Source organism: Balaenoptera borealis, assembly GCF_965194805.1.
Source record: "Balaenoptera borealis genome assembly, chromosome: 6".
Taxonomy (NCBI): Eukaryota; Metazoa; Chordata; class Mammalia; order Artiodactyla; family Balaenopteridae; genus Balaenoptera; species Balaenoptera borealis.
In genome coordinates, this window is record NC_138863.1 from 72651685 (window position 1) to 72668987 (window position 17303).

General features: G+C 46.6%; 1 protein-coding gene across 6 annotated transcripts in view; it reads right to left on the reverse strand.

Moving 5' to 3' along the window:
- The window catches only part of TANC1 (tetratricopeptide repeat, ankyrin repeat and coiled-coil containing 1), a 239500-nt gene that overhangs the window by 45655 nt on the left and 176542 nt on the right, over nt 1-17303 (reverse strand). For all 6 annotated transcript variants that reach the window (XM_082395219.1, XM_082395220.1, XM_082395218.1 and 3 more), the window contains 6 exons: nt 11877-11999; nt 10777-11058; nt 9844-10001; nt 7265-7496; nt 5951-6117; nt 3543-4150 (listed from right to left, as the gene is read on the reverse strand). In XM_082395219.1, the coding sequence (XP_082251345.1) occupies nt 3543-4150; nt 5951-6117; nt 7265-7496; nt 9844-10001; nt 10777-11058; nt 11877-11999 (1570 nt within the window). The remainder of the gene's footprint in view (nt 1-3542; nt 4151-5950; nt 6118-7264; nt 7497-9843; nt 10002-10776; nt 11059-11876; nt 12000-17303) is intronic.

Genomic DNA, 17303 nt, shown 5'->3' on the forward strand with positions numbered 1-17303 from the left:
CCACGAGATTGCTTTTTATCCTGCAGGGGAAGGCATGACATTTAAGACCACACTGCCACTGAGTGTCCTGCCTCGTGTCCTGTCAGGGTCTAGAGCACATGCCCTGTGCTCCCTCCCACACACTACCTCCCAGACCTCAAGCTTCGATTTCCCCTCTCAGATGAGAGCCTCCCTTGCTCCCGTGGAAAACACTCTCTGCCACCTTCCACTGCTCCATGCCCTCCGTGGTCCCTACCCATGGGCTAGTCCCACATCACTCTAGTCAGGGCCACTCTCCCACCCACGGGCTCAGCCATCCTCAGTCTCCCAGTCTGCCGGCTCCGTGGCCACGCCACCTGCATCCACCACCAGGACATGCCAAGTACTGTGGCTGGCTGGCCCTTGTGGGTGACCACCACGCAGCCCTCAGTGGCTGGGCCAAAGGCGTCCAGTGCTCTCAGCTAAGCACGTGGCTTCCCACCTCCCTGAGGAGACAATTCACCAGGCAGTCACGGGGCACCTGCACTCCTCTACATCCCATCTGCCTTGACGTCCTTCTTTCCTGGCCCTGGGATCATGTGCCCCCTTCTAAGTCTACCTGCACTTACGAGTCTGTTCATTTTCTGAAGCTTATACATAACAAGCTTTTACTATGTGCCAGATGCAGAAAGTTAACTAAATTATTTCATTAACTTGTTCGACCCTGTGAATCACTACGTCTTATGACCCCCAATTTGTTTGCATGGGGAAACAGAGGCCTGGACAGGTAAACGATGTGCCCGAGATCAAACAGGTGGTAACGACTGAGCAGAATTTGACCACAGGCTGTGCAACGTGAGCGCCTGTGATGCTCTTCATCAGCGTAACCCGGTTTTTCATTCATTCATTTGTGCGTTAACATCCCCCTATAGCCAGCATCATGGCTTAATAATGGGGATCCCACAGGAAACAATGCGAGGTCCTTGCCCTGAGGAGCTCTCAGCAACTGGACTGGAGACACACGTCAACAAGACGAAATCCAGCTGGAACGGCACTGTGAACGGACTCAACGGGAGCCAGAGGAGGCTAGCTGACCCCGTTCCCTTGTGCTTCCAATTTCTCCCTCTTCACTGATTGTGTTTCCCCATGCTGTCTCAATGCTTCCAACAACGTCCCAATCCCCTGCGTTGTTAAAAACATACACCAATACCCCTCCCCACCCTCAAGCTACCCGAAACCTCTCTACCCTTCCACTTCCCATGCCAGGATGTTGGCTCTCTCCTCTTTCACGCCTCACAACCCAATGGAAGGAATCTCCGAAGGATCTAGGGCCCTCCTCCCACAATGAAAAGCCAATGGCTTCCCCTTCATCCTCACCTTCCTTCACTTCTTGACAGCACATACTCCCCTCACCTCCTTCCCTGAAATCCTTCTCCTTGTCCCAGAAGTCCAGAGCTCCCTTTCCTCTCACTGCACTTCCTCACTACATCCCACCGTTGCCTCTCTGTCAATGATGCCAGATCTTCAACTCCAACCTCTCCTCCAACCGTTTAGACCCCACCTGCCTCAGAACCTCACCACCAACCCCATAAACTCTAACTGCTAAAATCCAAGGCCGCCCCTGCCTTTCTTACCCACTCTAAGAGCAACGCCATTCCTAGTGTCTGAAGCTTAACACCTCAGCATGACCTACATACAGCACCTCCTTCTTCTCGACTCTGCCCACAGGCCAAGCCAGGCCCATCTATCTCATGTCAGCAAGGCTGGCCTCCACCTCACTATCTTCCTAGAAAATGATCTGATTTGGCTAAACATGTCACAGCACACATTTCACCTAGTCACTACGGTCTGGCTAAATAACCTGTGAGTTACAGTTTATAGCCCCAAAGCAGGTTCAAAAGATAAGAAACTCTTAGCCCAGTGTTGCCTAAGAAAACACCTTATCCACAACATGAAAAGAGCAGCTAGACCTAGTGTGTTAATGTTAAGTCAACAGTCATGGAAGGAAGGGAGTGTGCGGCTCCCAAGTGCGTATTCATTTCGTCTCTGGCCCCAGCATCTGATCCAAGGTCCAGTCCAGCCCAAAGCAGACGGTTTAGCAGCTTGTCAGACCTCTTACCCGGGGCCGGGAGCAATTCTGACTCACAGAGGGCAGAAGCCATTCAAGACAGCAATGATGGACTTCCCTGGTGACACAGTGGTTAAGAATCCGCCTGCCAATGCAGGGGACACGGGTTCGAGCCCTGGTCTGGGAAGATCCCACATGCCGCGGAGCAACTAAGTCCATGCGCCACAACTACTGAGCCCGCGCTCTAGAGCCCACGTGCCACAACTACTGAAGCCCGTGCACCTAGAGCCCGTGCTCCCCAACAAGAGAAGCCACCGTAATGAGAAGCCCACACACTGCAACGAAGAATAGCCCGCGCTCAGCAATGAAGAACCAACGCAGGCAAAAAAAAAAAAAAAAGAAAGACAGCAACGATGCCAGCCAAGGCCAGGGCCAGGCAGAGGTGGTGGACATGAACACACCCTTACTGAGAGCGTTCGCACCTCGAAGTCCCCAGTCTCTCACCCTGACTGGCACCATATGCCACAGGGCAGGCAGGTTTCCCACCCGTCTCCTCCCCTGGGCGGTGAGGAGACCTGCATCCCGGCCCAGCCCTGCTGCAAAGCCTCAGTGGAACCTCTGACTCCCCAGATGCAGGTGCCCCATCGCCATCTTGTAAGTGGGGCATCTGAGCTCCGAACCTGAATCCTCCCCACCCCAGATCCCAGTCTGTTACACAGTGCAGAACACAAATACAAAACGAGGAGGCCAGATGTGATGGCTGTGCTCCCTTCTGGGCCCGCAGACACATCAGATCTCTGGGACAAGATGCCACAAGCTCAAGAGGTGGTGGGAAGTGGCAGCATCGAGGATGCGAGACAGTCCACAGACCCTCTGGTGAAGAAACTGAGCCGTGAACAGGGTCGAAGGAAGCCGGCTGTTCCCTGCAGCTAATGCCACACTCTCTCACGGGTGACCCCTGTGCGAGGGGGCAGGGATCTAGAAGAGAATCACCAGAGAAATATGGCCCGGGCACTGCCGAGCTTCTCTTTCGTCCACATGTACTGAGGAGTCCTAAAATCCTAGCAATTAAAGGAAGGAAGCTTTCGTTTAGCAGCAGAGAGAATTTTCCATCACCCTTCCTGAATTATTCATGCTGTACTGTCTTTCTGTTAAAGAGCACAACTAGGGCTTCCCTGGTGGCGCAGCGGTTAAGAATCCGCCTGCCAGTGCAAGGGACACAGGTTCGAGCCCTGGTCTGGGAAGGTACCACATGCCACGGAGCAACTAAGCCCGTGAGCCCCAACTACTGAGCCTGCGCTCTGGAGCCCGTGCTCCGCAACAAGAGAAGCCACTGCAATGAAGAGTAGCCCCCGCTCTCCGCAACTAGAGAAAGCCCGCCTGCAGCAACAAAGACCCAACGCAGCCAAAAATAAAATAAATAAAAAAAAAAAAAAAAAAAAAAGAGCACAACTAGTGTTTGGAATCCCTTCCCCAGTCACACATCAGACTCCCTGCACAGAGCTGCCCGTCGTACCTGGGTTCACACAGGAAGGCCGTGTTCTCACCATCTGCCCTCCACACGAGCCACTCCCTGAAGGACGGGTGGCAGAACATGCGGGTTTTGTCTCGCCTCTTAATGAGGAAGCAGGAGAGGGCATCCATCCTCTGCTGAAAGTCCTCCCAGCCCTGCTCCCCTTGGATGTGGCCGGCGTTAATCGCCTGGAAGATCTGCTCGTCTGTCATGGGGTGGAGGGACGCGAGGGCCACGTTTAAAATGGGCAGCGCTCTCTCGAAGGCGGACTGGGTCATGAACTTCATGTTGCACTGCAGCAGGTAGAGCTCGGACAGCGACACGGGCACCACCTTGTAGCTGGCGCTCTTGATGACCAGGTGTCCCCTCTGGAAGAGGTCCAAGGTGAGTTTGAGGTACAGGTAGGAGCCGAGGCTCCGCAGCACCAGGTGGCTGCTCACTTTCCCGATGAGGGCGGCGTCGGCCTTGCCGTTCAGAGAGATGTTGCCGAGGATGTCCTGGCTGCTGTGGACCCTGTGCTGGACGTAGGCGTGCAGGTCGCTGTGGATGTCCTTGTTGTCTGGGAAGTCGTCTAAGGACAGCTTGATGAACGGCAGCTTGCTGACGATTTCCTGCAAAAGAATGAGACGCGCAGTGCCACTCCACGGAGAGTTCCTTTTTCACGTCAGCTGCATTTCAAACCAGACCCACTGGTTTCCTTTCAAGGAGGATCTTCACGGATTACGGGGACTCTTTGTTTTGTATGAAAACATGTAATAGGATAAATTGAAGATAAAAAGCTTATGTGAAAGAAATTCCTGATGCGAGATCAAATCAGAAAAGGCTTTCCTGAGGTCCTTATCCGGGGACGCACAGCCAAGTGAGACGGAAGAGCCTCAAGCAGACCGCGGCGGTCTGGCTGCACCAGCCAAGGGGCAGTGAGGCCCCCAGGTGACCTGATACCCATCATCTTTACGCTGTGCAACTGATTATAATAACAAGGACAGACACGAACCAACACTGTACATCTAAGACCATGGCCAGACAAGAGGCATCCTTCGCTGTGCACTAGATACTGGGGCTGCATAACCCAACCCGACATCTGCAACTGCCCCCAGGCTGGGCTCCAGTGACAGCCTGCCGTAACAAAGCTGCTGGACATTCGTAGAGCCCACTGTCATTATTTTTTTTTTAGTTGCTGTTTTTTGGTAAACTTTTAAATTGAATTGTGATACACAGAGGTGCACAAATCCTAACTGCACAGTGTCATTCACTTCCACAAAGTCAAATATACCTGTGGGACCAGCAGGTAGACAAAGAACATTGCCAGCTCCCAGAAGCCCCGTGTCCCTTTGCCATCCCACAGATAAGCACTGTCCTGACACCTAACAGCAGAGATGAGATTTTTTTTTTTTTTAATCCCTCTATCATTTGTGAAGTAGCTAAGGACATGTCCTCATTGAATGTGACAGTTGTAGGAGACAGGCTGAGGACAATTCCCCCCCCCACCCCCATTTTACACAGATGCTAACGGAGCCTCTGAAAACTTCCACAGCTCGCATGTAAAACACAGGACTCCTGCTGCTGTGCTGCTGACTGCCAGATCCTGCTCACTGGGTGAAAAATGACTGAAAAGTGTATGAATCACATGTCCGTGAAAACAAACACCAAGTTCGAATGAGGTCTAATTCTACTTTTAATGAGGAAGGAAAGAACCCAAATGCTATTTTAAAATAAATATCATCCTAAAAGGGATAAAAATCAGAATCTAATGTCTCGTGTCTTTACTAAAAATGGATAGGAGGGAACGAGTCAATGGCTGTTACGATATAATTTTAGGGTTTAAATGAGGGGACAAATGAGGAAGAGAATTTTAAAAAAACACACACACTCTTCATCTCGCTGCAAGCGTTACCTCATATCTAAGTTTTATGAAAAACTAGACTTTTATTCAGAATAGGCCTTAAAAATATTTCTCCTTCATCCCTCCCTTTTCCCTTCATTAAAACAAACAAACAAACAAACAAACCCAAAAAACAAAGTCCCACTGCAAAGCCATACAAATAACTACAAGCAGGAATAACTTTAAACTCTGGTAGACCTGTTAGCCAGGCACCTCAAAGAGCCCCCCAAACTGAGTTATGGTGAACCAGGGCGAGACACTTCTATTTTAGAAGCACAAGTACAGCTTGATGATAATAAGGAACTCACTTGACATCTTGATAAATGTGCCTTGGGGGTAAAAAGGTCAGAGTTTTGCCTGTTTAGAGCTCTGTGCACTAATATTTCAAAGCTCTAATACAGTTTTTCAATTCAGCAGCTAAATGGTTTACAACAGTTTAAGCTGTTAGTATTAATCTAAAATTGTAATTGTAAAAACTGTAAAATTGGGGTTTGGGGTCTTGAAAAGACATTTGAGAACTATTTTTTACCTGAAAATTTGCTCTTACAGTCACAATCAACTTCAACCAGGCAGGGAATTTAGAAATAATCTTGATAATAAATGAAGAAAGTGTATCTCCATAATCAGGTTTATGAAACTCAGCTTCGTTTAAACCATCTATCAAAATAATGTATTCTTCTTCAGGAATTTTCTGCTCTAAAGGAGAAAATAATTTTTTTTAATTAGGAAATTATACATTTCTATAAGATAGCACCACCCAGTGTATTTTAATGCACAATTTAAAGTGTTAGGGAAAACTAAAAAGGTTTACATGTGGCAGAAGAAATGGTTTTCACAGAAGCATATTTTCTCTTAAATTTGTAATGAAAACCAGAGCGCAGAGCCAAAAGAAAACCAATTCTCACCACACAGTTTTCAGAAACATACTGTATTACACACATTAGCAGAATCTCACCCATGTATATGATACACTTAGCTCTTCAAAAACTCCTGTCACTGGGGTGAGCTACAGCAAAGATAACCAACACGGACCGAGATGAAACTTGCCAAAGACTCTAGGTTTCCCCCACCCCACCCCCACTAGAGCTCCCTGGATGGATTCTGGCGAGGAAATCTGACCCGCAAAGGGCAAAGCATCCTGTCCGAGGCACACAGCCAATGGAGGTGAGAACTCTGCTTTACAGACTCCTCCAAGCCCGAATCTAGTTTTCTATCCATTAGTGCCAACTTTCTGCCCAGGGATGAGGAGCAATGAAGACATATCTGTTTCAATTCCCTCTCTCTGGCACCATCTGGCAGAAGTGCTATGTACGCAGGTAAACTAGCTCAAAAGGTGAAGAGCAAGGGGACAGGGAAGATGGAAAGTCAAAGGCCCATAATATCACTAACGCCCCTACTGTGGAGAAGATTCAAGGGCAAAAAAATCAAACGGACACTTCTAGAAACAGTTTTAGGTTCAACTGAGCAGAGGCCCCTGGAAAAACATGCTGGCAAGTTCCCCAAACAATCAACTTACACCCCTCCGCCTTAGGAGTGCAACATATGCAGGCAGCGGTTTCTAGAGAGCAAGTCATCTAAATAACCTATGGTTACAAATTAGCTACTTTGGAAATGTTCAACTGCGGAGTTAATTCTCACTAGAGATATAAAATTTAAAACAAGACCATCTGGAGTGGAGCAAGGAGGAGCCCTGGGGAGACGGCTCTGAGGAAGGGGAGGAGAGATGTACTCACAATCCTCCCTGGGCCCACTTCACTCGTACCCCAGAGTCAAGTGGACGCCCACCCCGCTTCTGAGGACTGTCCTGGGGAGAGGGAGGACACGGATGGCTGCTGGGAGGTACCGTTTCGCAGGCTTGCGAGTGGCTCCAGCACACCCCTCTTGAAAGCGGCCACCGGGTCCTGCACACAGGACCTGAGGCTCAGCATGTTCTGGAGCTGGGGCTCCCTTATCAGCAGGTCTCGGTAGGCGGTCAGCTGATGGGACCGGCAGAGCAGAGCGGCGATGCTATGCACGAACTCGGGCACCAGGCACGTGTAGGTGTTGTCGGCCTGGCAGTAGTGGTAGGCCACGACCTGCAGAAGAAGCGGAGTCGTCAGCAACGCCCCATCCTCTTCACACGGCACCTTGCAGGCTCTCCATCAGGGATGCAATTTTTCCGTTCTCCGAGATAACAAGAAAACGTTGCTTCTGTTCCCCAAGACTGAGTCATTAGTTAGCTTAATTGATTCAGTTATCCCTTTACTTTGGAAGGAATTCTGAAGTCTGGCAAATCTTAGGCCGACTTTTACTTGCAGCCACAAGTCCGTCTTGACTGGCACTAAGATCGGCACAAGTTACTCTGTATTGAATATAAACTAATAAAAGTCATTCATAAGACTTAAAGCCTACCCTGGCTTGAAACAATTCCAAGCAATCCCGACGTTTTCGACATCCACAAGTACCATATTCACTACATTTCTGTTTTCAAAAACAGCAGCATCTCCTTGAGGAGCTCATTTGCGGCTCCCAAAAAGCAGATAAAATTGGTGGCAATGAAAGCCAGGCTCTCAAGTCACAGCTGCTTCCTCTCCCTGGCAGGAGGGCCGTCTCCAGCGACACCATGGAGAAGTTCAACAGCAACACTGTTTGAAGGATCAACATCAGACACTACCAGATTCCTGCCTATCTTGTGAAGGGACACATAGGAGGAGGGAGGGTCCTGCCCAAGCACTGAGAGGATCCTTTTTGTTGGGATGGATTTGGATTTGAAGTGGCAACAGGCTATTCATGAGAGAGACCCCCAGGAAAGTGCCAAATGCGGCACTGTCTTGAGAGGAGAGGCACACTGCCGATAAATGAAAAATCTGAGACTTTCCCAAACTAGGATGAATGGAGGGATATATGTACCAGGGAAGGGGGGTGAAAAAGGTCAAAACATATTCATGTAAAGTGCTTTATGTTTTTCAAAAGGGTCTGCGACACTGCTGTCCCACTCCATCCTACAACCCCTGCGTAAGTAGGACGAGAACCACTAGCTACGGTTCAGAGGTGAGGGCAGCAGACACACAGTCTTGAATGCCTCGCCAGGGTGACAGACAGTCAGTGGAATTTCTGGGATTCGATTCCTGGTCTGTAGACTCTTAAAAAGCAAGTGGCAAGAGTAGATGTGGCCAATTTGGAACTGCCACGTGACTTCCGTTTTTGATTAAATTTATCATCGACACTCAGAGGAAAGCTGACTGCTCTTTGCCTCTCACCTGGACAGAGGTCAGCTGCAACGCAAGAGGACCTGTGAGCTTGTACGGACCACCAATGAGCTAGCACCACAGCCCACCTAGCACGGTGTCTGGCAATCCAACAGTGGGTGACGAAACCAATTTGGAGCCATAAAAGTTTTTTTTTTTAATTTAATACAGTGAATTTTATAGGATGTAAGAATAAGTGTAGTCTTATAATGCTTTTTCTTCAGTTGGGTGTGTGACGCTGTGTGTGAGTATCAGGTGTTTAGTGTAACATGTATTTCATATTGTGGGTCACAAAGTGGTTTGAAAAATCACTGTCACGGGGTGGCTCTGAAGTCTGCACTACATCCCTCATCTCAGATATCACCCGTTCATGACCAGAGGACTGCCCCGAATCAGTGGTCAGGGCATCAGGGCTGCCCATGCCAGGTGAGGAACGGCCCTCATCTGGGAAGCAGAAGCGAGGAGAAGGGATCTGGGGCAGAGAAGCATTCCTTTCAGTTCCCCTGCACCAACCTCACCCCAGGGGGTTTCCTCACTAGATGCTTCTCACTGCTGTCCACCCCTGGTGGTTCTCCAGCTCCACCAACTCACGCCACTGCTGCCCCAGGAGACCCAAGTGGCTCACCAGGAATGAGAGGTGTAACCGCTTCAATGCAGGAGGGCAGCTTATGAACCTGTGCCAGATGTCAAGTAGATAGAAAATTTCAGAAGGATCATGACTGACCATGAATCTAGGAAGGGAAAATTGGCCAAGCCTCTCACAACATCACAAGAAACCGATCTGACAGAAAGACACTTGTAACCAAGGGCTCTAGGCAACAGAGTGCAGGTGGGGTGGAGGCCTGGGTCACTGGGTTAAAGGCTCCCAATCTCCTGCTCTCATATGAAATGAAGGAGGACACATGCTTATAAGGATGGATTTGTGGCAAGTGCAATGATACCTCTGGCTGCTTTGAGGAACTCTTTCAATCCACTGTTTAGGAGGAATAAAAGTCTACTGCCAGTGTCCTAAGATACTAATTGTCATTAATACCTTTTATTTGGCGTACTCCACCACAATTTTATCAAAAGCTACACTTTCGCATTAAGCAACTCTTGTCTCTGTTTTAAGATCCCTTTTTAAAGTTCATTTCTCAAAAGGCAAACCAGCAAACCTCTCTCTTTGGAAGGCTCCCGTAGAGCAGGAGCAGATTACCTTAGAAGCGAGGTATTTCACTGCGTCCTCTCTTGGTCTCTGGTTCTCAGGAGTATCAGACCCAGACCCAGGGGGGGATTTAGCTGCATTGATACCACTTGTAGAAGAACTTGGTGAAAGCAATGGAGTGAAAGGAAGATCCTGGGAGGAATCTGAAGCTGCAGCGAAGAGACTAGTTTCATTATTTACAACAAGGATAGGGTGGAATATTGAACATATTTCTTGGTCGGACCCAGAGAGTATTTTAACAGGTAATGAGTGAACATGGTAACAAATGCAAAGGCCCACATGGGGATACTAAGGCTCCCTCTCTCAGCCCTGTCTTCCACCATCCAGGTGCCCTCCCGGGAGAACTGCTGTTTCTGGTTGCCTTTATTACATTCCTTTTGGTTAAAAAAAAAAAAATCTTTCCTGGCTCACTTGTCCCTGTTTACCATGTTAGAGACACTTTCTTTTTTTACATATAAAGTAAGCTAAGAATAGTCAACTGTTTGGGCTACTCCTTCTGATTTTAGGTTAGTTTTTATACTTTTGGTAAATCTGGCATAGAAGACAAAGGCTGTGGAAAACAGGGTGCAAACGAATTCTGCACAGACTCCTTCTGGCTTGCTGTGCCAGAAGTCTAACCCACTCACAGTTTTAGGACCCTGAATTCCCCAGAGCATCTGATCAGGCCTCACTGCCCACATCAAGAGGGGGACAGGCCTGACAGTTGGGAGAACACCAGGGAGGGCTGGCCTCATGCCAGGTTAGAGCTGCAGAGGACCATGAGAGATAAATATTGATAGTTCTCCAGCATACAATCGCAAACCTGATACAGCAGCTGGGACAACTTGAGGAAAATGGGGAATTTATGTCTATCCAAACAGCAATTTCCTCCATCTATCTTACAGTAATATAATAAACTAGACAAGCAGTTAAACATGGACATACTTTTCGGTGATGAACTGGGGCTGTTGGAAGCAATCTGCCTCATGCGGCTTCCATGGCAGCTCAGTGCCACCAACTTAGAAATGATCGCCGTCTTCCCAAAGCCCACGTTTCCAACAACCACTGCTCCTCTGTTTTCTGTCAGTTCTGTGTTCCTCAAGTTTTCTTCTATCTGGTGAAAGAGCCAATCCCTTCCCACAAACACAGAGTCTGTAGTTATGCTCGGTACTTCGAACAACAGGGGTTTCAACAAAATGTCTTGAGGCTTGTAGGGAGCAAATCGTGCTTAGAAAAAAAAAAAAGATCATTATTTTAGAAGAATGACATAATTTTATACACTAAAAAACTCAGTTTATCATTGCTTGTATGTTACTGTGAGCATAGACTTTGGTTTTACAACACAAGGGATCTGGAAGTATTAACATTACCAGTTTGGTTCTAGTAATACTTCCTAATACCTCATTTATCGTACCCTATTGGCCTTACAAAGGGTCCTATTAAAATGACTTTCTAGTCCTTTCATGCTTCTAAGTTATTCTCATGACTCAAGAGAGACACACAGAGGATTAGAGAAAGTGGTGAAGGGACCAAACCATGTCTCAGCAGTTTATCTGAAACAGTACTTAAGACATGTTTCTTCCACTCCTATAGGAATAAAATGGAAATGCATTTTCCGTGGAGACAGAGTCCCAGCTCTTATCTGGGTGTGGTGGTGCTGTGCCCCTTATGGTGAGATTATTGGCCACCCAACTGTGCATTACGGGTAGAAGCGGGAGGTGGCCCATACAGCCCAAGGAACTGTAACAAAGCCGATTCTGTGTTGGTGACCAAAAAATCTAGTGTTAAAGGACTCCTCACTTCAAAACAACGTATTGCAGAATAGTTTTTCAACTCCAGAAGCAAGTTAATCACATAGTATAAGGAAGAAGCCCCAAAACTGTTAAGGATGGCCTCCTAGCACACCTTACAGATAAACTTTTCGCACACACACTTCACAGCATGTTTTTAAAACAGCTGGCTTGAATGCTGGTTACCACAGACTTCCCGTGTTTAGTGAATGAGCTCATCATAGCCATGATCACAGCGGATGCAAAGATAAATACCTTTAACTTCCTGTGCCCTGCCTCTGGCCGTATTGTGCCATGGTAACCTAATTGATGTCCGAAGGGGAGCATTTCTCTGTCCGTCTAAATAACTCAGATCTTCCAATTTGGTTGAGCTCGTCGCTGTAATATTAAACTGAAGTTTAGTCTCTTCAAAGTTGAGTTTAATAACATACCCAAACTACTATAAATTATAAATTACTAAGCGACTCATTTCAGGCTTTCAACAAAATTTACTTCAGGGTGATTTTGGTTTTGTTTGCCCACCCCAGTTAATTTTTCCGGCAATGTCGCTAACTGAAAAGTGGACAAAACTAATTGCTCCTCATCCTTGAGTCAAAGTCACGTTGATATGGTTCCCAGAAGTCTCCATTACTCCTGGAAAGAGACAGACCTCACCAAAAATTTTTATGAAGAAAACTGACAATTGAGGGTCACTCAGTAAAGCTTCCGTACTGACTGCAAACACGCAGCACGGTGACTTGTCTTCTCTGCAGCTCCAGGGAGCTTTCTGCTGTTGCTGGAATTCCCACCTTGTTAACTAAGTGAGCAGATTCTGCACGGACAACTCCACAGTGCTCAGAACCCTAAAAGTCAGCTTTTGGTGGTAAAAGTAGCCGAGTGGACTTTATCAGAAAGCTTCAAATTTTTATGTATACATTATAGACTACATATTATACTATATTACATCTATGTATGCATTTTTTTAATTCTAAAAATAAGTAATCACATTTACCTCTGATCAAATCAATAAGACTCATAGCACATAGCTACCGGTTAAAAAGCATTAAGGATCGTTAACTGAAGCATACATCAGTTCAATTATAAAAATAATCAGTACAAAATAATTTTGTTAATTCTTAGCAAATCGTTCAAGCAAATATACAGTACATGTTTTTGCCTTAAAAAAAAAAAAAATAGGGCTTCCCTGGTGGCGCAGTGGTTGAGAATCTGCCTGCTAATGCAGGGGACACGGGTTCGAGCCCTGGTCTGGGAAGATCCCACATGCTGCAGAGCAACTGGGCCCGTGAGCCACAACTGCTGAGTCTGCGCGTCTGGAGCGTGTGCCCCGCAACGGGAGGGGCCGCGATAGCGAGAGGCCCGCGCACCGTGATGAAGAGTGGCCCCTGCTTGCCGCAGCTAGAGAAAGCCCTCGCACAGAAAGGAAGACCCAACACAGCTAAATAAATAAATAAAGTAGCTATTAATTAAAAAAAAAAAGTGGTAACTCTTGGGAAGAAACTGAGAAAGATCGCTTAAAAAAAATAAAAATAAAAAAATAAAAATAAAAAAATAAAAATAAAGGAACCTCCTCTTATTTACATACACATCCTAGGTCACAATGAGAAAAATCTAAATAACATTAAACCTAATTTGGTTTGTGGGTTAAGTAGTCCAATTATAAAGTACCGACAATCCTAGACATATGATTATCTTACAGGATGGTAAAATACAGGTATCATTTGAGGGTAAATGATGGGGGAGAGGGACTCATATTCCCAGGGCTAAGACTTCTGAGGACTGGTGAAATCATTAGTGCAATGAACTTTGGAGGGACAGAAGTCAAGTTGGGCCGTCTGCCTGCTGAAAACCCTCTGGCTACCCCACGGGCTCTGACACAGCTGCCGACCACCGACCAGGACCACCTGCCCGACCTAGGCCCTTCCTACTTCCCCTCCTAAGGCCTCGGTCCTTTTCTTCCTCACTGGTAGCACCACCTCCTCTCACTCCTTCATTCAACAGGTACCTGCGTGGCTCCGTGGCCTGGCTCTGTGATGGTGTGTCCCCCCTCTTGCTGCAGCCTCCAAAGGGCAATCAAGCACATGCCCTACTCACCTTCCCAGGCCATGGAGAAAGATCAGACACCTTGACTCTAAAAAAGCACACACTGATGCTTCTTCAGTGCATATCCACAGCCTGTTCACACACCCTGTACACATCACGTCAACATGCCACCCAAATCTTTCCTGTTAGAAAGATTCAGCTAACTCCTTATGCAGGACTTCCACATGGGCCTAAATTATGGGAATCCAATGGCAACCTCTAGCTTCTCTCCAGGTCCTTCACAACCAGGGCACGTGAAACTTCTCGGAGGGCCACAAGGACCACAACCATCACCCTGGTTCCCTCTAATAATAGAGCTTGGAATGTATTTCCAGGGACCTGGGACTCTGACTCGGGCCTCTGCAAATGCCCCCCTCCTCAGCGCGCCTCACTGTGAATAAACGCACATGTTGAAGGCTGAGGTAGAACAATCCACAAGCCGGTTCAGTTCAGAGCTGGAAGAGCCACGACTGCCTGACCTGCTGCTGCTTCAGCCCCGGAGAGCACAAAGACGCCTGCAGCCTCCAAAGGTTTCCCATTTGCCTTTCCACCCTGACCCGTCAAAACATGACATCCAGTTCATAATCTTGGAGCAACCGAAAGGTTTAAGAAGAAGAGACTAGGAAGGGCATGCCAAAGAAAGGGTTGCAAAAAGGCCCTAGTTTGACACAGAGGCAGAAGACAGTGGAGTTTCGAATGCCTCTTTTCAGATATCCAGTCACCACAGCTTCAGCTCTGAAGCAAGCAACAGAGCGGCCCCAGCAACTCCAGAGCTCTATTTAAAACATGAATATGCTGCTTTGAAATGGACCACTGCTCAGCAGGGCTGCAAGCCACCAGCTGCCAGCTCCCTCTGCTTTCTAAGGTATCATCACAGCCACTGAGATGGATGGAATAGGAGTAGCAGTGACACTGCAGCTGCTTAGCACCGCGTCCAGGAGACGCCCACCCAGCTGATCAGGTGACCAGGCTGACGTGCTGTCCTCTCACACGTGCCTACGGATGCTCGGACACTACAAAAACTAGTTCGCTCCTGGTATTTAACAATCAGTGCTTTCAAAAGCCTGAACACTATACAGGGCCCGGAAAAATCAGAGAGGAAGCAATAATTTCATGCTTCAGTAAACCTACTGCTAGTATCTCTACAGTTAAATTAATTATAATTAATTTATACTCACTGCATACATACGTTGTGTCTAACATCTGGGTGAGAGGTACATTTTAAGACGCTGCAGGAAAGAGGGTTTTTTGGGGGGAAAAGGGGGTGGGGGTGGAGTAGGTGGAGGGAGAAGCAGAGGGAGACTTCTCTAAGCTGAGCAAAGGGAAACATCTGTTGAAACACCACGGATTAACCTATCAAAGGTAAATACCATTAAGTCCAGGGCAATTACCAGTTAGAGTTTCAAGAAAATTGGCTGGTAATTTTGCTTGTTGGTTTCCTACACTAAACACAGTGTTCTGTGATTCACTTAGAATTTCAAAAGACAAAAACTGGTAGTCCAAAAGGTAGAACCCAGGGACTTCACTGGTGGTCCAACGGGTAAGGCTCCACGCTCCCAATGCAGGGGGCCCGGGTTGGATCCCTGGTGGGGGAACTAGATCCTGCATGCTGCAACTAAGAAGCCCACATACCGCAACTAAGAATGGGAGAAAATATTTGCAAATGAAGCAACAGACAAAGGATTAATCTCCAAAATATACAAACAGCTCATGGAGCTCAATATCAAAAAAAAAAACAACAAACAGCCCAATCAAAAAATGGGCGGAAGACCTAAATAGACATCTCTCCAAGGAGGACATACAGATGGCCAAGGGGCACACGAAAGGATGCTCAACATCACTAATTATTAGAGAAATGCAAATCAAAACTACAATGAGGTATCACCTCACACCGGTCAGAATGGCCATCATCAAAAAATCTACAAACAATAAATGCTAAAGAGGGTGTGAAGAAAAGGGAACCCTCTTGCACTGTTGGTGGGAATGTAAATTGATAGAGCCACTGTGGAGAACAGTATGGATGTTCCTTAAAAAACTAAAAATAGAACTACCATACGACCCAGCAATCCCACTACTGGGCATATACCCTGAGAAAACCATAATTTAAAAAGACACATGCACCCCAAATGTTCACTGCAGCAGTATTTACAATAGCCAGGACATGGAAACAACCTATATGTCTGAAGACAGATGAATACATAAAGAAGATGTGCGACATATAGACAGTGGAATATCACTCAGCCATAAAAGGAACGAAATTGGGTCATTTGTAGAGATGTGGATGAATCTAGAGACTGTCATACAGAGTGAAGTAAGCCAAAAAGAGAAAAACAAATATCGTATATTAATGCATATATGTGGAATCTAGAAAAATGGTACAGATGAACCGATCTGTAGGGCAGGAATAGAGACGTAGATATAGAGAACGGACATGTGAACACAGAGGGGGAAGGGGAGGGTTGGACAAATTGGGAGATTAGATTTGACATAAATACACTACCATGTGTAAAACAGATAGCTAGTGGGAACCTGCTGTATAGCACAGGGAGCTCAGCTTGGTGCTTTGTGACGACCTAGGTGGATGGGATGGGGGATGAGGGGGAGGGAGGTCCAAGAGGGAAGGGACATATGTATACATATAGCTGATTCACTTCACTGTAAAGCAGAAACTAACACAACATTGTAAAGCAATTATACTCCAATTAAAAAAAAAAGAATCACTAATTATTAGAGAAATGCAAATCAAAACTACAATGAGGTTATCACCTCACACCAGTTAGAATGGGCATCATCAGAAAATCTACTAACAACAAATGCTGGAGAGGGTGTGGAGAAAAGGGAACCCTCTTGCACTGTTGGTGGGAATGTAAATTGATACAGCCACTATGGAGAAGGGTATGGAGGTTCCTTAAAAAACTAAAAATAGAACTACCATATGACCCAGCAATTCCACTACTGGGCATATACCCAGAGAAAACCGTAATTCAAAAAGACACATGCACCCCAATGTTCATTGCAGCACTATTTACAATAGCCAGGTGATGGAAGCAACCTAAATGCCCATCGACAGGCGAATGGATAAAGAAGATGTGGTACATATATACAATGGAATATTACTCAGCCATAAAAAGGAACGAAATTGGGTCATTTGTAGAGATGTGGATGAATCTAGAGACTGTCATACAGAGTGAAGTAAGCCAGAAAAAGAAAAACAAGTATCGTATATTAACGCATATATGTGGAACCTAGAAAAATGGTACAGATGAACTGGTTTGCAGGGCAGAAATTGAGACACAGATGTAGAGAACAAACGTATGAACACCAAGGGGGGAAAGCAGGGCGGGTCAGGGGTGGTGGTGGTGGGATGAATTGGGAGACTGGGACTGACATGTATACACTAATATATATAAAATGGATAATTAATAAGAACCTGCTGTATAAAAAAATAAAATAATACTCAAATATTAAAAAAAGAAAAGAGTCCCCATGCCACAACAAAGATGCGACAACGAAGATCTCACGTGCCACAACTAAGACCCAGCACAGCCAAAATAAATAAATAAATAAATATTTTTAAAAACAGGTAGAACCCAATTACCCAAC